The 25,340-nt window shown below is 39.7% G+C and overlaps 6 protein-coding genes and 1 long non-coding RNA gene across 7 annotated transcripts; 1 reads left to right on the top strand and 6 right to left on the bottom strand.

Moving 5' to 3' along the window:
• Positions 1-329: 329 nt before the first annotated feature.
• On the bottom strand, positions 330-1,702 carry LOC111492403. Its single transcript, XM_023141735.1, has one exon. It carries the CDS (start codon positions 1,645-1,647, stop codon positions 532-534), a length of 1,116 nt encoding a protein of 371 aa, XP_022997503.1. The 5' UTR covers positions 1,648-1,702; the 3' UTR covers positions 330-531.
• Positions 1,703-2,666: 964 nt separating this feature from the next.
• On the top strand, positions 2,667-4,692 carry LOC111491770. Its single transcript, XM_023140798.1, has 4 exons — positions 2,667-3,237; positions 3,322-3,436; positions 3,510-3,624; positions 3,718-4,692. The coding sequence occupies exons 1-4, from the start codon at positions 3,137-3,139 to the stop codon at positions 4,446-4,448; spliced, it is 1,062 nt and encodes a 353-aa protein (XP_022996566.1). The 5' UTR covers positions 2,667-3,136; the 3' UTR covers positions 4,449-4,692.
• A 14-nt stretch (positions 4,693-4,706) lies between these two features.
• On the bottom strand, positions 4,707-7,575 carry LOC111491769. Its single transcript, XM_023140797.1, has 4 exons — positions 7,228-7,575; positions 7,009-7,155; positions 6,548-6,919; positions 4,707-6,356 (listed from the first exon to the last, which is right to left on the bottom strand). Exons 1-4 carry the CDS (start codon positions 7,516-7,518, stop codon positions 5,451-5,453), a joined length of 1,716 nt encoding a protein of 571 aa, XP_022996565.1. The 5' UTR covers positions 7,519-7,575; the 3' UTR covers positions 4,707-5,450.
• Positions 7,576-9,107: 1,532 nt separating this feature from the next.
• Positions 9,108-12,526, bottom strand: LOC111491768 (EIN3-binding F-box protein 1-like). Its single transcript, XM_023140796.1, has 2 exons — positions 12,194-12,526; positions 9,108-11,588 (listed from the first exon to the last, which is right to left on the bottom strand). The coding sequence occupies exons 1-2, from the start codon at positions 12,216-12,218 to the stop codon at positions 9,709-9,711; spliced, it is 1,905 nt and encodes a 634-aa protein (XP_022996564.1). The 5' UTR covers positions 12,219-12,526; the 3' UTR covers positions 9,108-9,708.
• Positions 12,527-14,253: 1,727 nt separating this feature from the next.
• LOC111492003 lies at positions 14,254-14,779 on the bottom strand. The gene is made up of 2 exons (XR_002719804.1): positions 14,671-14,779; positions 14,254-14,624 (listed from the first exon to the last, which is right to left on the bottom strand). It is a non-coding gene; the product is annotated as an uncharacterized LOC111492003 (long non-coding RNA).
• A 681-nt stretch (positions 14,780-15,460) lies between these two features.
• Positions 15,461-18,757, bottom strand: LOC111491747 (phospholipase D alpha 1-like). Its single transcript, XM_023140752.1, has 5 exons — positions 18,495-18,757; positions 18,383-18,391; positions 18,207-18,260; positions 16,253-18,113; positions 15,461-16,170 (listed from the first exon to the last, which is right to left on the bottom strand). The coding sequence occupies exons 1-5, from the start codon at positions 18,579-18,581 to the stop codon at positions 15,737-15,739; spliced, it is 2,445 nt and encodes an 814-aa protein (XP_022996520.1). The 5' UTR covers positions 18,582-18,757; the 3' UTR covers positions 15,461-15,736.
• Positions 18,758-19,257: 500 nt separating this feature from the next.
• LOC111491746 (RNA-dependent RNA polymerase 6) lies at positions 19,258-25,021 on the bottom strand. The gene is made up of 3 exons (XM_023140751.1): positions 24,758-25,021; positions 20,712-23,434; positions 19,258-20,426 (listed from the first exon to the last, which is right to left on the bottom strand). The coding sequence occupies exons 2-3, from the start codon at positions 23,424-23,426 to the stop codon at positions 19,542-19,544; spliced, it is 3,600 nt and encodes a 1,199-aa protein (XP_022996519.1). The 5' UTR covers positions 23,427-23,434; positions 24,758-25,021; the 3' UTR covers positions 19,258-19,541.
• Positions 25,022-25,340: the final 319 nt, after the last annotated feature.

The following is a 25,340-nucleotide window of genomic DNA, read 5'->3' as shown; positions in this document are numbered from 1 at the left end:
GCTTCTGACAGAGGTGGATTGAGGCAGAGACCAAGTAATATGGGACGTTGGCCCCTGAAGGAGGTGGATGAGGACGATAGCCCCTGAAGGAGGTGGATTGAGCTAGACACCAGGCAGTATGCTAGCGAGGACGCTAGCCTCTAAAGGAGATGGATTGTGAAGCTAACGTAAAATGTCTGATGGCAATACATTACAAGTGAATGCTAGACGTGAGGTTAAAAGTCGGCTAAGATAGAGTATAGATATGAAATTTATTCTTCAAAACTCAAAAACAAGTAATTTTTTAAATATTTGTTAACCTTTAATTTTCTTTAGAACATAAAATTTGATACGCAATTGAAGTTGAAGTATTATATTACTTAAAACATTTGAAATTTTGAAATATCGGCCATGAGCCTATCTCACTCCAGCTCTCTTCGCTTCACTTTTCCTCGTACATGTCTGTCTATTCCTCTGTTTCAACCGACAAGACATTTGAATAATATACAATAAGCTTTATGTAACCCTGTGTTTCTCTGTATTACACTTTCATCAATCTCTTAATATGAAGTCCATGGATATGTTCATCAATGGCTGGAGCGACTCCGCCGAGAATTTCCTTGCAAACAAGAACGGGTGCTCCCCCTGAGATTTTGCCACCGGCCAATTCCGGCCGCCGCCTCTTTTCCTACTTTTCATTCTTATTCTCATTCCACCGTCACCGTATCTCGGCCGGGCGATTCTCAATTCGCGTATCAGGTCTTGTCCCACCTCAGATGCCTCGTAGGTACGGGGGTGGCCGTCTAAGCTCCCGTTCCAGTCCACGTGTGTAAGTGTGGCCGGCACAACCCCTCTCCGATCCCACATGTTGAGTAAGGTCGGGAAATAGTTCTCCTCCGGGTAACATATGTACCACCGTACGCAGGGCAGCTTGAATTTCGACCAAACCCTCTGATCTCTCACCACTAACCGCGCGTGCCGCCGTGTCAGGACCCAAAACTGCGACCCAATTCGAAAATCCGCCAATTGAACCACCGGAAGCATCACGTCCGGGCCACGTACCGCCCACCTGTCAAACGCGCCGATTTCGTTTCTGAGAATCTCGATGAAGCTCTTCTTGGAGCGAATTAGCGTTCTGTAAGTGAAATTGAAGGAATGAAGAGGAATGCAGGAAGGGGAGAGAAGGGCAAACATGGAATTAGCAGAATCATGAAGCAGAGCATGAGCGAGAAGGCGGCGGGCAGCGGCGGCGAGAGAAGGGGAAAATCTCTTAGTGGGTTTGGAGGGGATAACCCGGTGGGCGAATACGCCGGAGAAAGGAGGGTCATATTCCCCGGCGGGATCGGCGTGGATATAGACATTAAAAAGATCGGGTGGAACGTTTTCAAAGAACAATTCCCAAAGAGGAGCAAAAGGGAGAGGGGAATTTGTGAGAAACATGAAGGCCAATTTGTGAGTCGGCGATGGGGTAGCGTTGACACCGGCGGCAAGTGGGAAGAGAAAATCGTCATCCTCCGGCGGAAGTTTGGGAGATTGTAATGGCAAAACAAAAGAGTGATCGGAGGAGTGGCCGGAATCAATGGTGGTGAGGCTGTTAATGGTAAAGAGAATGGCTAAAGGTAGGCAAAGAAGCACAATGATGAAAGAAAGTGGGTTAGGGAACAGCATGGCTTTCAGAGTCCGCCGGTATCCCAGAATCCCAGCGCCGCACAGAGAAGACAGAGCCGCCCTTTGCAGAGGAAATATGAAGTGGAGCCGTTGAAACTAGCGAGGAGGTTAGATCTGGGTCATCGACATTACAGAATGGACGGCCAGGATTGAGGCAGAACCGACACGCTTCGGTTTCAAAATCCAATTACCCGTTTATGGGGGCTGTCAGACACGGATTAAAATAAAATAAACGGGTTTATATTTCTCAACAAATCTCATATTTAATAATTCATTTAATTAAAAAACCTTTCATTAAAATGTATAATTTTTAATTAATATGAGATTTAATTGACATAAAATTTCCTTTTCAACGGAAAATAAAAACAAGGGAAAGTTGGTCCACGGAAAAAGAGGCGAGTGCTGGAGAACACGTGGCAAGCATGCAGAAGAAGTGATCGGACGGATAAGGGTGAGTCAGGATAAAGTATAATGGGAACGCATGATTGGTTAAAAGAGTTGCCGTGTTGTTCTAATACCATTTATAACGCAGATGGCAGGTAGATATTGCCTATATTATCTTATTACATATCATAATTAACATGTTTGCTAGAGAGATTTTCACACTCTTATAAAAAAATATTTTGTTTCCCACATCACTGTTAGGAGATATCACAATATCTACGGCTTAAACGGTTAAAAACGGACTAATATTCTTTGTTTTAATACAAAATAATATTAATTTAGTAATATCTGAAAATTAGAATTAAAGAATACTAAAATTATTATAAAAGTAAATAGCAATAATTATGGGAATTGACTTATACCAACAATCAATTGCAGCATTAAAGGGAAGAGACAGCAATAATTTATTTATAATGGTTTTAAGCGTTAGAAAATACAAAATTAATAATCTTAACAAAAAAAAAATAAACATAGTTGAAAATTTGATTAAGACAATCATTTCCATTAAGAAAAAAAAAATATATAAATGAAAAAAGGAGAGTAAATGACATGAAAGCAGAAGAAAAAGGTAGGTGTTAGGGAGAGCAGCAGAAGGAAGGGAAGGATAAGAATGGAAAAATGTGTAAATAGTTGTTTGGAAGTTTGTGAAAAATGGAGTTATGGTGGACATTTGTTGCGAAATGGGATTGAGGTTGGGGCTGGTTTGGGCCACCGACGGTGACATTATCATCAGATTTCCCCCCCTATGCCTACATGAATGGTCCGGACTCTCACAAGAACCCCAAACAGAGAAATAAAAAATTATAAAAAAAGACTGATGGGGCTTGCGGAAGGAGGCATGTGGATGAGTGGGGGACACACCAAACTCATCACTTTTATACAAAAAACCCTTCCTTTCAAATAATTGTCACACTTTGGTGAAGAACAAGACCAAGAACAGGAAGAACAGGAGGAAGAACAGGGAATCAATCAATTTTCAGTACCATTTCCCTGCTTTTCTTCTGCATTTTTGTTGGGGGATCTTCTGTGTTGTCGTGTTGAAGATATGCCAAGACCAGGTCCAAGGCCTTATGAGTGTGTGAGAAGGGCTTGGCACAGCGATAGGCACCAACCCATCAGAGGTTCTCTGATTCAAGAGATTTTCAGGTCTGCCCTGGTTACCTTATTCCGCTTCTTCTCATCATTTTTGCTTGAATCTCTGTTGGGTTGTTTCTGATCTGTGTATGTTAGGGTTGTGCATGAGATTCATAATTCCTCCACTAAGAAGAACAAAGAATGGCAAGAAATCCTTCCTGTTGTTGTTCTCAAAACTGAAGAAATTCTCTACTCCAAGGCCACTTCTGAGGTTTTCTCCTTCTCTATTACCCTCTATAGTCCATGATCTTTGCTTAACCTTACTTCCACCCCCCCCTGGATAGGCTGAATATATGGATTTTAGTACACTTCGGGACCGCTTAATGGACGCCATTAATACCATTATACGCCTTGATGAGAGTACAGAGACTGGAGACTTCCTTCACCCATGCATTGAAGGTACTTGAAATGTTCCTTCTTTGGTCCCCCTTTGAATCCTCTTTTTTGGGGTTTTGTTTTGATCCCTTCTGTTAAATTTCATTTCCCTTTCAGCTGCTCTCAATTTAGGCTGCACACCCAGAAAAGCTTCAAGGAGCCAACGCAATAATATCTGTACAAACTATCTCAGTTTTAGGAATCAGGACTCTCCCACCTTGTCTCCTCCTCCAATGACAGTGAGGAATTCTCCTTGTGTCCCTTATTTTTGGAGTTTGGCTAAACCTGTGGCCAATGATTTAGGCCATTCAGGGTTTAGATTCCAATGCCTTCTTCCTGCTCATACTTCCACCACTCAAAAATTCCCTGCTTTGTTAACTCCACATGGTTTGATGGAAAATGCTCTTCCATCCACCAAATTCTCTGTTTATCCACTATATTATGGCAATGGTGTTCGGGAACGACAACATTCTGGTATCGAAATCGCTCCGATTTCTATGCCTGTTATGGAGAAAACTAGTGCCTCTGGGAGCCCATGTGATGATAAATGTGATCTAGCATTGCGATTGGGTCCTCTCGCAACGTCAAGCTCGAGCTATGGAAACAAAACTCCGCTTCGTGTTCTTGGTTCGGGTAGTTCATCGGAGGATTGTTCCCCAGTGATGGAAAGGAAGGTTCCCTTGATTCCAATGGTAAATTCATATGGCTTATCTGAGCACAATACATTCGGGCGAAATCTTGAAGATGAATGTTTCGATGCAGAAATGAGGATGAGAAAACGAAAGGCAGATTGTAGTCATTCATTGAATTGGCTCCCAAAGCTTCCCTCCAGTAGGTTCATAGGGTGAATGTTAAGAAACAACAGAATTATAGACGAAAGAAAGGTCGAACAGACGAGTTCCTCTGACACAAATCGTCCACGAGCGGACGAGTTCATCTAAAGAAGCAACTGGGTGAGGTTACTGTCTGTGGAAATGGGGGACAGAGAGGCATTGAGGCAACAAGCTGATATATCATATGCTTTGGTTCTGTGGGTCCTTTTTTTTCTTCTTCTTTTTTTTTTTTTTTTTTTTTTTTTTTTTTTTTTTTTTTTTTTTTTTTTTTTTTTTTTTTTTTCCTTTTGCTTTATCATCTTTGTTCTTTTTGGGAAAGGGCTGAATGAATTGATCATTGAATGTCTGGATGGAAGTCTCTGCGTTCAACTTTTAATGAGTGGTGACATTAGTTCTCTGTGGGGTCTCATATAGATAATTCTTGTTTTATCCATTGTTAAGGTACACAAAGCTTGATGCTTTTGGTTAAACTTGCTTTTTCATATCAGGAAGTTGCTTAGAGAAACAGAGATTCAAACAGATTTCATCAACATGATGATGCTATGAGTCATTTTCCATTACATGCCTCATTCTTCCCCTTTCCCACCCGTCATTATTCCGCACTTTTTGCTTGTAACCGTCCGTTGCTAGTAGATATTGTCCGTTTTGGACTTTCTCTCAACGGAGAGGTTTTCACACCCTCATAAGGAATGCTTTGTACCTCTCTTTAAGTGGGATCTCAATATCCATCTCCCTTGGAAACCATCGTCCTTGTTGGCACACCGCTTAGTGTATGACTTTGATACCATTTCTAACCGCTCAAGCCCAGCGTTAGCTACTATAAAGTCCATCGTTAGCTAGTAGTTATTGTTATCTTTGGGCTATCCCTTCTAAGCTTCCATACTCTTATAAGAAATGAATAACCCAAAGAAAGCAAGGTGAATAGGAGTTTTATTTATTTGCATAATGAGCGAAGCGAAATCTGGGAGAAGCTTTACACTGTATCTTAAAAAAGGATTGGAGTTTTGGGGTTCTGAATTATGATACAAAGTCTTGATCAGAGAAAATAGAGCAAGGGGAAGTTGACAAGGATGAAACAACAGGGCTACTAAAATGGAAGTCAATCTGCAGCCTCTGATGGGGTATAAAACTACAGCTACTCTGCTTCTTCTGCTCTTCTTCCAGCTCTTCAATGGTTATGGCCGCAAGAAACCTTTCAAAAAACTCTCTGCAGCACTCTTTTCCCTTGCAAACCAATTCCCCAACCTCTCCTTCCTCTTTGCTCTCGTACATCAAACTCGAGCTATCAAACTTCAAGATGTAGGCTTGATTACACCCCTCGAACAGTCGTTCCCCCAGCGAATCAACAATGTAACAAGCATCCTCTTCCATCTTCAACACGAAGAAATGATCGTTCCAACTCACGATGTAAACTCTCGTTTCGTAATTTGGACAAGTTTTAGTATTGACCAAATTCCATATTTGCTCGAACGACATTGCTTCCGACAAGCAGTTGAATTTCTCCGGGCTGAAGAACCCCACGAATGAATTTTCAGCTGAAACAGTGATCGGTCGGACATCGGCTTCCATAACGGTCTCGAGGTCGAAATGCTTGTTGGGAAAGGAGTTTGAGTAACAGTGGTTATTGCAAAGCTTTTGCCATTCGGATGAACCTTCCATTATGAGGTTGTCGAGTTCCGGTCGTGTTGGCATCGCACCGTAATTCGAGTGCAGCCAGTGGGTGATCACGGCGACTATCGCCGTGCAGGCGCTCTCACCACCCGCCTTCTCACTCCGCTGGTCAAACGAGCCAAAGAACACCTCTGTCTTCAGCTTTGCCTTGCCATCTCTACTAACTATTTCTTTAGTTTCCCACCTCCCTCTGCTGTCTTCTTTATTTTGTTCATCAATTTCCAAAGAAATCTCTGTGCTTTCTCCTTTCTCCTATTATTTTTATATAATTCAAAGACATTAATGTTTATATAATCAAATGAATATTATACTTTAATTGATGACATTATTGATAACGGTCTCTATAATATTACAGTTGAACAGGTCAACGGATCAGAATAACTCTTCCTTACGGTTTCAGAGTCAAATAAGGAAAAACAGAGTTTTATTTCCAAAGAGCATACCGTTTGAGAAGTGGTTGAAATGGGGGCGGTGGGCTCGGTGTCGTGTTGCTGTCGGTCAACGGAAACTCCGTCGTTGACCGCCGTGTTGGTTTTCTCCGACCACGGCTCGACTTTCCCCTTAGAATATCTAAAGCTGAAACTCAGCCGCCTCTTCTTGGACAACAATTTCCCCAGCTGCTTTTGATCGCCTCCATCTTCCTCCTTTGGATCCCCCAAAGCTCTGTTTTGACCGTCCGATGAAATCGCTTTACCCTTGTCTCTGTTCTTCTTCCTGAAGCTGGTTAGATCTTTCAACGCTTTCAAAAAGCCCTCCTTGTCCTGTTGCTGAATCGTGTCCGAATCATCCCTGACCTCCACAAAATTCACACGCACCTTCAAATCCAATAACCCATCAAAAACCCATAAATTAAAATCTCGAAAATTTCTTCAAAACAACAACGAAATTCGATTAAAGTTCTTACAGAAAGCGTAACTTGATGTGGAGCATCCTTCAACATAATCGGAACATTTCGCTCCACTTTCGTCTCCATTTCCAAAAGCATTTTCGCTAAATTCAGCGACGCCTTCCCTAAAACAGAGAATTTCGTCTTGGATTTTGTGGATTCTTCCTGTAATAATTCATGAATCAATAAATTTCAAAAAACATGGATGAAAAGGAAGAAAAGTGATGATAAACGTACGAGTAAGACGTAGAATTTGGTGTCCCAGGAGGCAGTGGAAGAGTCATCGGCGAACTCAAATTCACAAATGCTGAGGAATTCGTGATCCCATTGGAGGGTTTGGATTAGGGGTCGTTGGGCGGTGGTGCGGTCGGTTTGGAGAGGGGATTTTCCGTAGAAAGGAACGGATAAAATGGAATGTCTCTGGGGACCTTTCCATTTGATTTCAATGGCGATTGCTTCCTTTTCATTACCGAATCCATGGAGCTTCAAATCTCCCAATTTGACCTGGAATTTCTTCATTTTCGCCATTGATAACGTGAGGAAGAAAAAGGAGGAGGAAGGGAGGCGTATTATGAAGAGTGGGTCAGTGACAGGCTGACAGGTTTTTTTAATTTGTTTGGGGGAACAAGTCCAGCCCGCGTTTCCGTGTAAACCAAAAGCCTTTTTTCGGGATTAAATATTTCTTTTTTTTTTTTTTTCTTTTTTCTTTACTGTTTAATTGAAGGAAAATTTTCCCAATATCAATTTTCAAACGATTAAAAAAAATATTTATCGATATTAAATAAAAAAAAATTGGATATAAGTTGCGTCGTTATAGCTTTACATTTCAAACCGTGATCCTAAAGGATGGACGTAATTAACACCGAAGTTTCTCTCTTAAAAAATGATATTTAGAATATAAATTTTGTCAAATCTATCTTAAAATATATTAAATAATTAAAATGATAAAAATTATATCATGTCAGCGACATTTAATATATATATATATATATATTTAACAAGAAGAAGTTTGCCAATTTATTTTAATTCTTTTAAATTAATTAATTTTAATAAAACAAATAGGTTTTGACTAATGCGACAAACACTATAAAAAATGTAGATTTAATGATAAAAATTCTATAATTTTTATTAACTTCTTATCATAACCTTTCAATTAATAGCTTTATATAGGGATGTTAAATTCATTAAATGCAACCTTATAAATTCCAGAGATAAAACGATAATTTGACCAATAAAAGCAACTGCCTCGTTTTCTCTCTCATTTTTAGCCACGTCAGAAGTCGGTGCATCATACCACCAATCTGTGAGCGACACGTCATAAAAAACAATAAAATGGTACGAAAACGCGGCCGAATTTTTTATTATTATTATTTTCCGATGAAAAGCGCGGGAAATGAGATATTATACGTAAATGACAAATCGGTCGTATGTTGTAAGAAGAAACAGTTACGGTCTTATCTATTATGGTCGGATATTTGTGAAACTTTAATTTATTTTATTTAAAATTATTTTAAATATTTATATATCGTAGATAAATAATTTTAAAAAAAAATTAATTCTCAATTCAATCCAACTCGAACTCTTCACGATGATAAAGCAAGCTTAACACCTCTAGTTCTTATTACTTTTCAATATTTAGAAAGAAAAAAAAACCTGTCACATCTTCTTAATCCGAAATGGCAAATGGTTGGGAAGAGAAAAAGTTCCTTTTTTTAGGGTAACCCTAGGAATAGACCTAGTGGAGACAGGGTGGGGTCTGTAGCTCAGAGGATTAGAGCACGTGGCTACGAACCACTGAGTTATATCCCTTCCCTTGCCCCCATCGAGAAATAGAACTGACTAATTCTAAGGCAAAGGGACGAGAAACTCAACGCCACTATTCTTGAACAACTTGGAATTGAGCCTTCCTTCTTTTCGCACTATTACGAAAATGAAAATGTGAGCAAAATTGGATTGAATTGTCAACTACTCCTATCGTATATAGGATTGACGAAAAAAAATGATATCTAGTTTTATCCAATGAACCTGAGTTCAAATAAGTTGAGTGAGTTGGGTCTGTTCATGTTAACAACGGTTCTAAATATCAGATGCTGCAATTTTATTTGGATAACAAAATAAAAATACAAAGCAGATTCTTATATAAACATAATATTGGATACGAAACTTACAAGTTACATCACAAAGAATTAGGTGGATCTGTGAGTCATTACATACAACTTAGTTGCAAAAGGCAGAGTTCCTTTAAAAATAAATTTGGTGCCTGAAAAACGAAGGCCTGGTACGAACTAAAAAAAACAATCCCTTGCGAACAAGAAGATTGTGGTGGCAGACTTGTATAACCCGTTGCCAGGACCAAGGCACCAAATATAAAAGCAACCAGGAAGATGATTTGACCAGGCGATCCATAAGCCCCACCCCTTTGAGCAAAACACAAATTCAAACGTAACTGCAAGAAACCGAGGCGTGGCTCGGGTAACACAGAACCTAATAACCTCGAACCAGAAACCGGGAAACTCAGGGAAGGCTGGTCATCAATCAAAGTGTGAGGCATCTCATGTGAGAGCCTAAACACTGAAAAAAAACAGACCCCATTTAAGGGAGATCTGTAAAAAAGGAGAGATTGACCATATTCCCTGGAAAATCGACCCGAGGTCATTAGATGACGAAGACCCATACCCATGGACCCAAAAACTACAGTCTACTTATACCAGCTCCTGCTCAGTAGAGGATGTTGCATCGATGGAGCTGAGCCAAAAGGAGCTCCATACTCGTGGTGCTGATTGAGTTGCAGTGTTTAAGATTCAAACCGAGGAGGGAGTCGCCCAGTTTTACAAGAGCAAGCAAGCTCTTGTCAGTTAAGGCAGAACATCCAAACATAGAAAGGATCTGCAGGTTGAACTGGTTGGCTTGAGCAAGTGCTGCAACTCCAAAATCAGTGATACGACACTTGGAAACGTTGAGATCATTGAGCAATGGACAGTTCTCTGCAATGGCCACTAAGCTTGAATCAGTTATCTTCAAACAACCATCAAGATTGAGCAATTCAAGAGTCCAACCATGAAGCTTGGTCAAGGATGTAATCACTTTATCGGTTAAATTCATACAGCCACTTAGATTGACCTTCACCAATCCTGCTTCACAGTTCTTAAACAATGGCAGTAGCCCAGAATCTGTAATACCATTGAGCCCAGATAAATCCACATGCTGAAGCTGGGGGCATAGCTTGCTCAGAAGAGATAAGCTTGCATTACCAAACCCAGGGCAATTGGAGATGGATAATGACTGAAGCGACTTGCACGAGGACGCTGAAGGCAAGTTCAGGCTCGAATCCTTGATCCCTAAGCAGTGTACTAGAGAAAGAGCCTTTAACTTTGCACCACAGTTTAAGATGGTACCAAATAAACCCAACTGGGTTATCCTGTGACACTCCTCCAATTGTAAGTTCTTAATGGAGGTAGCAGCCTGAGCGAAAGAGATCATTCCCTTGTCGGACAAGAACGAACATTTTCGCAAGCAGAACTTCCTTAAGTTCGGGCATCCCTTCCCAATGGATTGTAGCCCGACATCGGTCACACCATGGCAAGACACGAGTGTAAATGATTGCAACTTTTGCAAACCATGACCATTGCCCATGGCCCAAAATCCCCTCTCAGTAACATTTGTCAGGCCAGTAAGCATAAGGTCTGTAACTGCCCTGCCGTAATGTCCGATGACAGCAAGCGACACGTCAGTGACATTTAGACTCTGGAGCTTCACCTTGCTTAAGGTGTACGAGGTGGACGAGAACAAGCTCACTATTCCTTGATCCCCAATAAGGGGGCAGTCTCGGATCGAAATAGACTTCAAATTGGAACAATATTGTCCAATAGCTTGAAGGCTTTCATTGCCAATGTTTGCACAAGATTCTATTGTTATATCAGTCAGATTCGGGCAGTTTTTGGCAAGTTCCAGCAAAGCTTTGTTTGAAATTCCAGGACATTGACATAAATCGAGCTTCTCTAGGAGTCGACATCCCTTGGCAATCTCAATCAGACCTTCATCTCCTGTAGAAGACAGATTCCACAAAGAAATAGCTTTAAGGGAAGGACATCCATAGGCAACAGCCTTAAGGCCAACGTTTGTAACCTCACAGCCATGATTGCCTCCACGAATCGAAAGCTTGCCCAAGCCACCACAACTAGCAGTTCCTACTGCTATGGAAGCTAGTCTTACATCTGTTGCCTTCTTCCCTTCCAAGTTTCGTGAAAGACATCCATCATTCTCTGCCTCGTTCTTAGGCTTCGAACTATGAAATTCATTACCACTTATGCTGCTTAAAAGCATGAGCCAACGTTTAGAAACGCAAGCACAGAGGCTCCTCGTCTCTCTATCAGGCAAGCGCCTGAAGATTTCAAAGAGGCACTCATCTGGAAGAACTTCAATAGATGCCTCCTTCTTTTTGAGTATTTCTTCACTAGGCACAAATGGGGCGCTGACTCTGGACCTCTTACGAAGCGGATAATAAACATCCACACGACGATCAAGGGACAAAAAGAGACTCGTATCCTTGGGGTTCGGATAGATTGGTGCCCCAGGGAAAAAATCCTCACTTTCTGTGACTGCAAGAACATTAGATAAAGAAATTAGTCGAAACGTCCTCCTACCGAGTTCACTACTCGAGTGAGCATACCCCGATGAATCACACACCAAATCATCATTTTTCTACTTAATAAAACCACAAAGTACGTCTGATATTAGAAACCAAAGCAACATATCAGTACCTAACACTACGAATATCATTCCTACCAAGAAATCTACAATAAGATTCTCATCGAAGGCACAGCTAACATTCTCGGATTGAACTTTCCTTGGAAATCCCAACAAGATTTGTAACATATAGCTCACAACCACAAGTCCTTACCATAAACATTAAAGTTCACGAAACAAACTCTTCAAGTCTTGACACAATTGATCTAAAACCGTATAAACTCTAGGATCTACAAGTTACAACATAGAAACATACCCAAATCCAAAAAGGAGTTAAACCATATAACCACATCCTCCAAAACAAAGATCCAAAGTACAAAAATCAAAAGGAACCAAATAAACGATCTGATAAAGCACAAAAAACCCACAAAAATTAGGCATAAATTACACTTGAAAATCCTACCATTCAAAATCACAGAACAAAAGGGGGGGAGAACCAGAGTTAAAGAAATCTTACGAGTAAAACCAAAGATCTTAGCCATGGGTAGCGATTGATGAAACCCAAAAACTCGACTGTGGGCAGCAGGCCACCAAAAAACCCTCCAAAGAGAGCAAAAAGGAGAGACCCAACAAAGGTGAAGACGGCGATGACCAAGTATTGAGGTGAAAAGAGCCTAAGCATGAGTTAGATGGAAGCCAAAATGACATGAAAACCCTATCAGATAGGGAAAAAAGGAAACAGAGAAGAAGAAGAAGAAGAAGAAGAAGAGGGTAAGGGGAAAAATGAAAGGTAGTGAAGGAATCAAATAGTCAGTCTTATTGACAGTTGAGAAGTGAAGGATTTGATGCACGCTACCATTAACCCACATGCAATGTATTTGCCCTAAAATGGTGGACCTTCCTTGCCAATATTCTTCCACCTAATCAAATCTTTTCTTTTCTTTTCTTTTTTTCTTAAAAAGATTGGATTTTTATTACCCTGTTTGGATGCTCCTCTATCCCCTATCCTTATTCTTCACAGGTTCACGACATGTTTGGACATCGGGTTATCCTACTTTTTCAAGTTTTCCCCCCAAAAAATCTAAATTTTAATTCTTTTTTTTTATAAATAAAATCGTTGATATTCCATAGTGGCATGTGAATGGAGAATCTTGTCTTTTATTTATTTATTTATTTATTTATTTATTTAAAAGCAAAATGTAAGAGAAATTATGAAATTCGACCACTTGGTGAATTTGCAATTAAAAAAGGGGACCAACTTGATGAATGCTTCGACCAAATGGGGAAATTCCTATCTTTATTTGAAAATCAAACACTCAAATTGTTTTCAATTCAAACCAATCAATGAGGACCAACTTGTTTGATTGAAAACTACACCTTCCTCTGTACCACTTTCCTAAATAATACAAGTCCATTGTTATTAAATATTGTTTACTTTGACCCATTACTGATCCACGTCAGTCTCACAATTTTAAAACGTATTTACTAGAGAGAAGTTTTCTCACCTTTTCCATGAATGTTTCGTTCCTCTCTTCAACTAATATAGAATCTCATATACACCCATCCAATTTTTATTTGGTACATGATAAATGTTGGTAACGTACAAATATAATTTAGAAGTAGAACACAAGGAAGTATAATTTTGAGACATTGACTGACCCACCAATGGATTCTTTCCCTAACTTTATTGGTCTAAATTTAAAGCGCTTCCCTATTCAAAAATTCTCTATCACTCAAGAACAAAATGTCAAAAAGCTAACTATTGTTGGATGATGAAAGTCCCACATCGGTTAATTTAGGGAATGGTCATGGGTTTATAATCTAAGAATACACTCTCCATTGGGATGAGGCCTTTTGGGAAGCCCAAAGCAAAGCCATGAGGAGCTTATGCTCAAAGTGGACAATATCATACCATTGTGGAGAGTCGTGTTCGTCTAACAACTATATGTATGTGTAAAAATTAGAATATAGACGTGATATTATTAAAATTATATAGAAAATTACGATTATAGAGTTAATAATTGACGGTAAAAATTATAGACGTTTGAAACATATGTTGGTATGTAGTAGGGGCATAAATGAAATTTCGTTATGATTATGCTACTTTGGGATATGATCTCCACGATTTCATGAATCATTTTTAATTTAATAAAGATAGACCATTTGATGTAATTTTATTATATTAATGGGAAGAATAAAGGCCCCAATAACTAAATAATATATATTTTTTTAATTAGAGCATTTAAATCACAGCAAAGGGAGGACTTGGGGATTGTGCATGTATGTTCAGTGCTAATCAATCAATTAATAATTAATTAAATTGCAAATTGCTGCCAGCATTGAGGGCCAACTTTGTATCAAATTTAATTAACCAAATTAAACTATATAATAAGAATGCTTTATTTGGTGGTATATCGGGCCTTAATTAAAATAATGGTCGACAAAAAAAAATCACCCTTGGACAATTAAATTGGATTGTTACAATATTTTATATTTTATATAAATTATTGTATAAAAAATGACTCGCTCGTGCTACACGAGAAATTTCCTAATACCTTCTGCACTTCACACGTGTTGTTCATATTTTTTGAAATAAGAGCATCTTTCATATCATATCAATCTCGTAAGTTGTTCGTCAAGTGTCGCTTGCTTTGTCACTAACCTATCTGCACGAACAACTTTGTAGATATCCTTTGTGCGTACAAAATTCTAACCTCTTAGTACCAACAACTTCGTAAATATTCTTTATGTACACAATCCTATGTGCATACACTTTATCTGTTGGAGAGGGGGAAATGAAACATTTCTTATAAGATTATGAAAACTTCTCCCTAGTATACGCGTTTTAAAACCATGAGACTGAACAACGAAACGTAACAAGCCAAAGTAGACAATATCTACTAGCATTGACCTAACGTCCTTGTTGACACACCGCCTCGTGTCCATCCCTCTTCGAGACTCAGCCTTTTCACTGACACATTGCCTCATGTCCACCCCTTCGGGGTTCAACCTCCTCACTAGCCCATTGCCTATTGTTTGGCTCTGATACCATTTGTAACAACCTAAACCCATCGCTAGCAGATATTGTCCTCTTTGGGTTTCCCCTCAAGATTTTTAAAATGCATTTACTAGAGAGAGGTTTCCACACCCTTATAAAGAATGCTTTGTTCCCCTCTCCAACCGATGTGAGATCTCCCAATCCAACTTCTTCAGGGCCTAACGTCCTTACTGGCACACCGCCTTGTGTCCACCCCCTTCGAGGCTCAGCCTTCTCGCTGACACATCGCCTTGTGTTCACCCCTATTCGGTGCTCAACCTCCTCATTGTCACATCGCCCAGTGTTTGGTTCTGATACTATTTGTAATAGTCCAAACTCACTGATAGTAAATATTGTCGCTGATGCAGGCAGCATCTATGACGGCTTCTTTCTCTGTTATAAGCCATTAAAGCACAAAGGGATCAAATCCAACCTCTTTAAGGACATCTATAGCTATGCTTCTTTTGCTATAACTAGGAGCCTTGGAAAAGAAGCTTGAGATTATCCACCATCAAAAGTATAAGAGCGCGCAGGTATTCACCAGAAAAGTGTAAGAATGAACAGCATGGTTTCTTGCTAGAGCAACCCTCTAAGCGGCTGAAGCGACAACGCCTAGAATGCATAGTTCCCTAGCGTAAACAACTTCCCAGAACTTGAAGAAAAGAATGAAGTGTAAAAAGCCTGAACGAGTTTCCTGTCACCGACTCTCGAGCTTGCTTGATGATGAAGCAAAAAATGAATATGAAAGATTCCAAATGAATGTAAAATACTCTTGAACAATACATGACAAGTTAATGCTTCTATTTGTTTACCCTGCAAGCTAAGGGAAGAACCAAAATGTGGCCATAAATCCTCCTTTTAACGTGATCTACAAGACCCAGAGCCAGGAAATGAAGCAATTTATGATCAATTAAGTAATCTAAGGACTAAATCTTTACAGACACATCATATTTACATCATTTGACCTCTAAAACAAGCCTAGGCACGACGAGACGATAATAATTGGGCTCAGCCGACATGTCATCAAGTGGTCAGATTTGGAGGTAGATAATCAGACAATTGCCCAAGAACACGAGCCTTCGTGTCAGGGAAAAGTTCAAATTTTTTAAGCGCCGAGATCGACCCATTGGGGCCTACTTCGATGGGGTAGGAAAGAAGATGACCAGGAAGATCGCCATCAAAGGTATCGTCCGAGTAAAATTGCCAGTTTTCTAGGGCGAGCTTGTTTACGAATTGGACGCAGTCTTCAGTCTCCGGGTTATGGAAGACTTTGTCAAACAGACCAAGATGTTCGTACCAGAGAGCCACTCGGAAGCCATAGATTTGACCTCTTGCAGGCTCACTAGATGCCAAGTGATGCGGCTGAAAAGCCCCCATGGCTATCTCAGAGTCTCTTCCTCCATCCATTGACCTCTGGTTGATGTTTGCAGACCCAATAATTATGTATTCATCGTCAACTGAAATAGAAATTTCATGTCTTTTAAACAAGAACTCAGAGAACAATCACATAACATGGTTTAATGAGTTTTGAAGTCTTACCTATCATCATTTTAGAATGAACATAGATCATAAAACGTCGAAACTCTTGAGCACGAGCGTAATCCGAGTTGGGTTCTGGTTTCTCCGGTGGAATATATTCTCCAGTTCTCTTCTTCTCTCGATTGCCAAGGCAGAAGAATGTCAGGTAATCTCTAGGATTTGCGTCGAGACCCTTCTTCCGAAGAGCTTGAGTTATATCAGTGTACATCATGTCTAAGGTTCTCCTCTGCCAATCTAATATTGCTTGAACTGAAGCACTCTCAGGAATACCTTCCGGCCACATTGGAATCACAATATATGCTGTAAACCTCTCTCCAGCTTCAATCTTGCTTACAATCTTCAATGAAATCTCCTTTGGAATAAGATGCAAAGCATTGATGCTTTCTACCCTCACACCATTTGATTTCCACCCATAAGAGCTTCCAAGGAAATACTGATTCTCAATGTATATGAAATTTTTAGCTCGGCGAATGGCGTTAATATAAGCATCTTGAGTACTCCTATCTATAACACTATCCTTCCCACTTACAAGGCCTAGTTTAGAAGCATCTTCAGGTATCTCTGGAAAGCCCTCAACAGCACCACCGTCGATAGATCGAAATATTTGAACATTCCATGTGTCGGGGTCGTCTGATGGTAATGCCATTACTGGGCGAGTAATGATTTCTTCAAACTTATGCATTGGAATCAACGAGTTATTTCCAACTTGCTTTCGCCATCTTTGCTCAAAATTGTACAAAACATCCCAAGCAACTGGCCCTTCCAGGCGGCAATGGATGTCATGCCATGGTTCCCGAGGACCGCCTTTCCTTATTGAAGAGCCTGAAAAGTTAGGCTGGTGAAAATCTTTATAGTGGATTGAATCTAGAGTAGAAAACAAAGGGTGTTTTGGTGTATCATATCTCCCATCACATAGATCAATACCACCAACAAAGCTCACGATCCTTCTATTCCCTGTTCCTCCACCAGCTATTTCACTATCAAGCACCAATGTTTTTTGGTGGTGAGTAAACGTGGTTGCTGTCTCAAACCCCTGAATTATGGTTCTACCAACATCAGGATTCCGTGGGCACAGAACGCATCGAACCTTCGAGCCCCTGAAATACTCTTCAGTTTCTTGATCGTGAGTTGCCATCAAACCATCTCGTTTGAACTCTTCAATGGAAGTTCTGTCATCCCAAACAAGAAGCAAAACGGTCACACCTTCCTCTGCTTTCTTCTTCAGCAGTTCCCCAAGAGTAATATCCTCTCCTGTTTGTCTTCTTTCTCTGTCTCTTATCAATGTTATTTCAGTATAAACAGACCAACCAGTTATATAAATCAAGTGTTTCGCATTGCTAATTGCATCGAAAATGTCCTCCCAACACCTATGAACTTCATGAAAATTCCCTCTTGACAACCCAACTCGAGGGAGGAAGTTGTTTAAAACATGAGCATCTTGGTAAAGAGAAACTTTGCAACCCCATCTTTGCTTGAAGAATGTGAATGGTACACCACCGAACTTCGGATCCCGGATTCCTTGGGACCAGTTCCTGTCTTCAATAACACTTGAAAATTGTAACTTTACATGGATTTTAGGACGACCATATAATGGCTTGCGGTCTTCATCTAATATTTCAACCCATCTCTCATATACATATCCCTTAATGATATCCTCAACAGGCACATAAGCTCTTCCAATTAATGTTGCACCAACTACACTTCCATCTTTTATTGTGAATATAACATGTGACAGTGTATGAGCACAGTATATACGAAAATGCTCGATCCATTGAGGACTGTTTGGCTGATCCACGATTCTCGTTCGGCCAACTCGGGCCTTATCAAGATCGAGTGTTGCGTACATTTGAGAGCCAACAATCTCCATATTGGATGAACATAGAAAATAAATGACAAACAAGAAATTAGACCCCTGTCACAAGACACTGCCAAATCCACCACAAAATTTACATACCTCGGGACAGCAAAGAATGCGTCTCTTCACTCCAGCAAGAAACTTTTTGGCCGACTTTTTTTTACATGAGAAGAAGATGAACAATATGGTAAATAAAACTACAATTTACTAGAGAACCGGTGAAAAAGTATCAAAACCTGGCTTTTTCCAGTAATCTCACAATGAAATAGACTTACCCTTTTATCCTGCAATGACAAATTCACCTCAGTAAGTGACTGAAAATAATAGGATATTCTATGGAATAGAATCAACTTGACCTCATTGATGGATTAGATTTTAGAACCATACCTTCCCGCAGAAAATAGGACATCCAGTTCGAAGCTTGTCGATTCCATATATATCGGCTTGAAGCGTCCCATGAAGCAGGCGCGGCATTTATCTCTTGCAGCAGAGTTTAAAGAGAAAAGGATCCTTACTTTTTCCCCGAAAATGCGTCGAACAAACAGGAAAACTCGGATATTCCTCCATCTGGGATAGCGTAGATTCATATATATATATACTAAAAGGGAAAATGAAATGGGAAGAAGAGTATCTTCACAATTTTTTATTTGAAGAAAGAGATGAGTCATGAAGGAATGGAAGATAGAATAAGTTCCCGCCTTCGTTTCCAAGAAGCCTAAGTCTAAAACTGACCCAACAGATCACAACAACGGTATTCTTAGGAGAAGGAAGATGGGGGGAAACCCAGACCAGAAGTTTACTTCTTTAGGGGTTTTCCTTCTTCCTTGTATAGCCTTTGCCGCCATGGCTACTCCAAGCCTGTTTCCCTCCTATTCTGCAAGTTTCAAATATCGTCTTCCTTCTTCTGATATATGATGAACATAGGATATTTATTATGTTTTAGTTGAGATTATAAAAGACATTGGAGGCATCGATGGATTGAACGATGATTCAATCTTTGATGACCACCGTTAGAACACGATTCATTTTACACCATTCTAGAACACGATCACACCCAATCGAGAAACTAATGAATATCAGAAGCCAATTGCAGAAGTATTCTGTGATTGCAATTTGCCGATCAAGTGCAATCAGTACTGAAGAACTTAGATGGAGAATCATTGATGCTAAATTTACCTGTCCTCTATTTACAAACATTTTGAACTTTCAGAAACATCAATGGCAATATTATGTCAAGAAACAAAACTTCTGAATTTATACTACAAATATAACTTATAGCTAACTTCACTAAGGGGCGATTTTGGAACATTTGTGTTCACACGATGGTGCTACATTATATGCTCCAACAAGCTTACATAACAACTATGATTCTATATTGGCAGAGTGGTCTTGCAGCAAAATTACCTGAATCAGCTACAAAAGCATGAGACCCCGTCACAATGGTCGCATCCGATCGGAAAGATAGCTCGCCAATGAGTTAATCGGCTTTGTTGGGTCGACGCTTTTCATCTTCCGGCATTTGATCTTGATCCGTGCAAGATAATCAACAGCAACCCAAGGAAAGCTTAACATTGGGGTGGCCTCGGCAATGTCGGGTTCTCGTAGCTCCATTGATTTCTTCAACCAAGTTGGATGGTATGTCACCTGATACCAAGCAGATGCCTTTCTTTCATACAACGCATTCCTTTCATCGTCAGTGAGTTGCTCAAACTCTGGGCCAATGTTCTCAAAAACTTGCCTGAACTCTTTCTTAAGAGTGGTATAAGAATGCTTGAGCTTCTCCTTCAGCTCTCCTTGCTTCCTGCTACTGTACTTTGGCATGGACCAAATATGCCCAGTGACAATCTCTTCTTCCCTACTAACTTTATATTGTCCCAGTAAACCGCTCAGCTGACCGTCATATGAGCACTTTTGATTCCATGCTTCTGCTATGAAATCTGCTGCTCCTGCAACTTCAAGATCAACGTCGTAATAGACATCGCCAGGAGTAAAATTTAGCTCGCATGCCGTGATCATATCTTCATCGTATACATCTCTAATTCGGCGATACATTCTTCCCAGAATTTTGGTGGACTTGTATGATTGAGTAGCTTGTTTTCCCATAAAATCTGGATATAGTTTTGGTTTTAAGTGGGGAGGCATGGTCACAATCTTCCCTGTTTTGGGGAAATCAACTGCTGTGGCAGCTAATTCAGATAATTTAATGCAGTTCTCATCCAAAGCTCCATACTCACTGCGGTCAGCATGAACAACATGCGCATTGCATATTGTCCCAAGACTCTCATTAATCATATTTTTGGCGAAGAACTCCATTATATCCTATAGAATGATAAGATCAAAAACCACAAGAATAAGATATGTCAGAAGAAAATTTAAACGTGCTTGCTTGATTGTCTAGATAGCCCGCTCCTCACATCTAAACCACATTCTTTCCATACAGTCAGACAAATAAAATGAATCTATAAATAATGAAAGAATCAAGCGTAGGCATTTGAGTTCACGTAAAGAGGTTATGTTAAGAGTCCAGGAAGAATTACAGAATTATGCATGCAGGTTATGATGAACAAACTGTATGGTAAAAAAGATCGAGTAGGAGGACAATACCAATCGCGTAACTTCGCGTGTAAGAGTCTTTACTTCTGCTGCAACATAGTTCATAGGTGGCCAACTTTTTCTACTAGGTGGAATAAGATTTTCATCCCAAGTAATAAAGTAGAGATCCCCATCCAAATCACTTCCAGAAGCTTCGTTTGTATGGGGTCGTTCACCATTTTGAGGAAACACGAGGCAATCGTATAAATGATGCAACTCAGGAGCATCAACTGCTTCAAGAATTCTCACATCTCCAGGATGAAGGCATGGATTTTTGGCTATGACTACAGTCCCTCTTATCACAGTAAGATTGTTCTTTGTCTCATCAAAGAGAGACCCATGCTTGGAGAAACACCTCTCAAGCAGTGGAGTGGATACTTGAATGAAGCATTGGCCTTCTTGTAGCACGGCGCTCTCGTCGAAGCACCCCATACACCACCTCCCATCAGTAACAAAGATCCTAGCTTTTTCCCGAAGGCCCCAGAGCTGCGCTGCTCTTATACACATTAGCATGCCCCTTAGATGAGGTTCAGTTTGAGGTTCGAAACCAGCACTCAACATAATTGCTGCTGCATTTCCTTGCTCAGCACAGGATGCCGTGAGAACATCAAACGCCACATTTGTATCAGTGATCATTCTATCCAGTTTTGAAACCATGGTCTCCTGCATACTCCAGAAATTTTCATCAGGAACATTTAGTGTAGAAAGAAGGGTTATAATCTGTCTATTAAGAAAACCTGGTTGAAATCTAGTCCATGAACAAATCTCCAAGATTCTATGATCTGATTGAAATTTGTTCATGCTTGGTCTTAAAGCAAGTCTGATCCCGTCACCCTTGGATGGCCAAGAGGCAACAACACCTTTGCAACCTGCATATCTAATTTGGTAAGCACAGGGTGGGCTCCCACCCAATTTTAATTTGTCTGCAACTTCCTGCGCTAGATCAGGAGTAATGGTACCAATCCCATCAGAGAAAATATAGTCATTCCTCTCAACGTCAGGAAGTTGGTGATCGACCATGTTTCTTGGAACTTCAATTGTTGCATAAGTAGATGAAAAACACTGACCAATTCTAGCAGCACACTTCGCAACATTTTTATTCGTAAATCTCCCCATCCAACGTAAAATACTATCAACAGTAACATCTTTGCATTCAGAAAAGAACCAAGCTGATTGGTCTCTCAGTTGGTTGGACGAGTACGCCAAAAAGGAGTATTTCCGACCACACAAGTAAAATCCATGTTTCAGAATATGTTTCATCCTCCCAAATATTTTAGTCTTCTGGGGAAAGGAGCTTGAAGTAATTTCCTTTACTATAGGAGCAACATAATAGGTATAAACATGTGAATTGATTTTCTTCATGCCTTCATCCATGAAGGTAACCCTGAGGAACCTATCAGCAACATCCTTGAACCTTCTTAAAACCCTATTGGAGAGTTCAACTTCAGGTGGAAAACAGTACGCTTTTGATGGAGTTATTACTAATCTCCTGATTTCAATGATATCAACCAGCTCTTTAGATCTTTTCCAAAGCCTAGGGTTCTTCAACAGCCATTCTTGTACATGTTTTAGCCTCTTACAGGCGTCCGGTACAGGATGTCTATATGTATGAATATGACTTAAAGCAGCCAAACTAACTTCATTGGGCTGGTTTCTTAGCAGATCAAAGAATCTATCAGTCATTTGGTGCTGGTTGATTATCCCTTTGTGCATTACTGCATTTACTAGAAATAACAGTTCAAAGGATATGTCTTCTTTGTAATGGATGCAAAAGAAGTGATCAGTAATTTGCACCCCATAATCTGGTTCATTCAGGATCTTGGGAGGCCGTTTGAGGGACGCCTGGTGCACTCTTTGTTCTTTTAAATAATTCATGGCATTATTCAGCTTGATACCATACCGGGGTGGAACTGAAACTCTGTACGTATTACAACGGCCAATAGCCCCACTTATCGTGAAATCTGTTGTCCGGATCCATGGATCGTCGTCGTCCAACAAATCATACGGAACTGATTTGGCGATATCATCATCTGCAGTTCTATACCAAATGCAGGGCGACGAAGTAAGTTGCAAGAGAATAACATAACATGATATATCTGTATATCTTTTGATCTGATTAATGTCCCTCACCAAGAACTCCACCTTGTAATCACACTTTAACACTGTATGCTTGTTGTTATCTTTAAAAGAGAACGCGGTATCCCTCGTGAAACAAAATTTACAGGTTCCATCAAAGGGATCCACAAGAAAATCCATTCCACTGGAAGGTCCTCTCCAAGCAACCGAAAACCCATCTTGACAAGTTAAGTTCCCTATATCTACAAGCACATTAGATAACTTAAAGGGAACCTTAGTCCTTCGCCTCTGATTTACATGGTATGGACTCTCAGGCCCCAAACTCACCTTCAACAATCTATCGTTCAAAAATAGCTCATTACGCCCTGCGGCATGTAGAGCCCCAGCAGCTGAGTCAGGTAAGGCAAAATGCACAAATGCATGAGGCACCACCTTCTTATAATCATCAGATTTTATTACATCGGCGACATTAACGATGTCAAAATCTGGGTACGATTCTGGAGGTGTCCATGAAGTTTTCAATCTACACCTGTCCACAAGCCCAATTTCAGATTCAAGATAACTCATAAGATCTTGTGCTTTAACATCACTGTCAAATCCTCCAATGCTTACTTGAGTTACCACTATCTTTTCACTTTCTTCCGATCCCATTTACTTCTCTGGTTGAGAAAAAGAGAAGACAATTTCAATTTCTCATTGTACTCGATTAATTAGTTGATCGATTATCTTAAGTTGATGAACACAGCATACATAAACCAATTTAAAAGCAAGTTGAAAAAACAAGATCATTTCATCAATAACTCCAGAAAACTGAGAGCAGAAGAATTCACCCTCAAGTTGTTAGGCTAAAATAGGGGAAAAGGTCAACTTTTATCTACCAACTCTTCAAAGCAAGAGGATAGCCTTCATGCAGAAAAATAACATATTGTAGCTTCTTCTGGAAAAGGTTCTGAACTTTGACAGTAAGAATACTTGTTGAGTTCACCAAAATAACTTTATCTTTTCTTATTCTATCTACAACGCTAAAAGTTTCCTGAGAAAACTAATTCCCGTAGAACGCACGAACTCGTACGCCAGGGATCAATTCAGATGCACAACAGCAGCACGTTCGTGTATGAGGGAAATTTATATGTTTTTTCATAGTCTCATACTCCATCTTAGATTCATAATAAAATGGACCATCAATGGCAATGAATGATCATGAAGCATTTCAGGAATTTGAACATACTTTCTCTTTATCATCCATACCAGGTTTTAATATTTATGAACAAGTTAAAAGGGGAAAGGTACCATGATTGAACTTGCACTCCTACGACAGCCTGCTTAAACATATCATAATTCTACAATATATTGCAACTCTTTTGGTATTCATCTCTTAGAGTTGGCTACATGGAAGGTGAAGCAGGTTTGCCGAGACCAAGAGTACGCCATGAGCTAATACAATTATAACAGCCCAAGCCCACTGTTAGCAAATATTGTCCTCTTTGGACTTTCCCTCTCGGGCTTCCTCTCAAAGTTTTTAAAATGTGTCTACGAGTTCTCAAAATCCACCCCCTTCAGGGCCCTCGTTCCTCTCTCGAATCGACGTGGGATCTCACAACAATGGTAGGACGTCGACAACCTAGTTATAAACAAATTACATTCTAGAAAGAAAAAAAAAAAGTAACAAAACAATAACTAACCACGCATTCACTATTTTCAAGAAACTAAATATCAAAGAGTACAGCATTCTACACACACAAACAGCCATGAGTTACAATTATCAAAGAACGAGCCATCCACAAACTACAAGTTTCTAAACATTTATAGCCTCCCCAAACAACCCATCACAGGATAAACATAAAAAAGATCCGCCCCTCCCTCCTCTCAAATTTTCTTGGCAGCCAAACAGAGTTTCAAACAAGCCCACAAAGCAAAATCAAAAACCCCAATTTCTTGAAGTACAAATGAAAAGTGATTCTGAATCAATCGAAGCCACTAACCTTGAAGAACAAGAACTTGCGGATTGGCTTCCTCTAATCGGTAATCACAAGAATCAATGATCCTTGCAGATTGCAGGAGAGTGGGAGCATTTGAGTTCGCAAATGTAAGATCCGAAGGGGAATGTATAAGCTTGTGGTACACTTGGGTAGCTTCTGGAGTAAGATTTGGGAGTGATCTAATTGTTGAATATAGAATATTGACCGAGTGAAATTGGAATCGAACCCTTTGTGGGTCTCATTGGTCTTCATATATTCACAAAATTAATGAATTCTGCTTTTGGTCCTTTGTGTCTGTCTTTGGCCTTAGCTCAAATCCCTAAACTTTTATATAAATAGCAATTTAATCCATAAACGGTAATAAATCGTATATAATTAAATACATGATATTTCTATATTTATAGTTTATAAATAATTTTGATTCTTAATCAATTTATCAATCACGTATAATAAATTTTATTAAATATTAAAAAAAATTCAGACTAAATAATTACAAATTATAGAATCAAATTCTTACTTCTAAAAATTTAAATATTAAATTGTTAAAAAATTAATAATTTAAAGAGAAAGTTGTTGCAAATTACAA

This window comes from Cucurbita maxima, unplaced genomic scaffold, assembly GCF_002738345.1.
Source record: "Cucurbita maxima cultivar Rimu unplaced genomic scaffold, Cmax_1.0 Cma_Scf00017, whole genome shotgun sequence".
In the NCBI taxonomy this organism is placed as follows: Eukaryota; Viridiplantae; Streptophyta; class Magnoliopsida; order Cucurbitales; family Cucurbitaceae; genus Cucurbita; species Cucurbita maxima.
The sequence above is the reverse complement of the archived record's forward strand: the minus strand, read 5'-3'. Positions and strand labels throughout refer to the sequence as shown.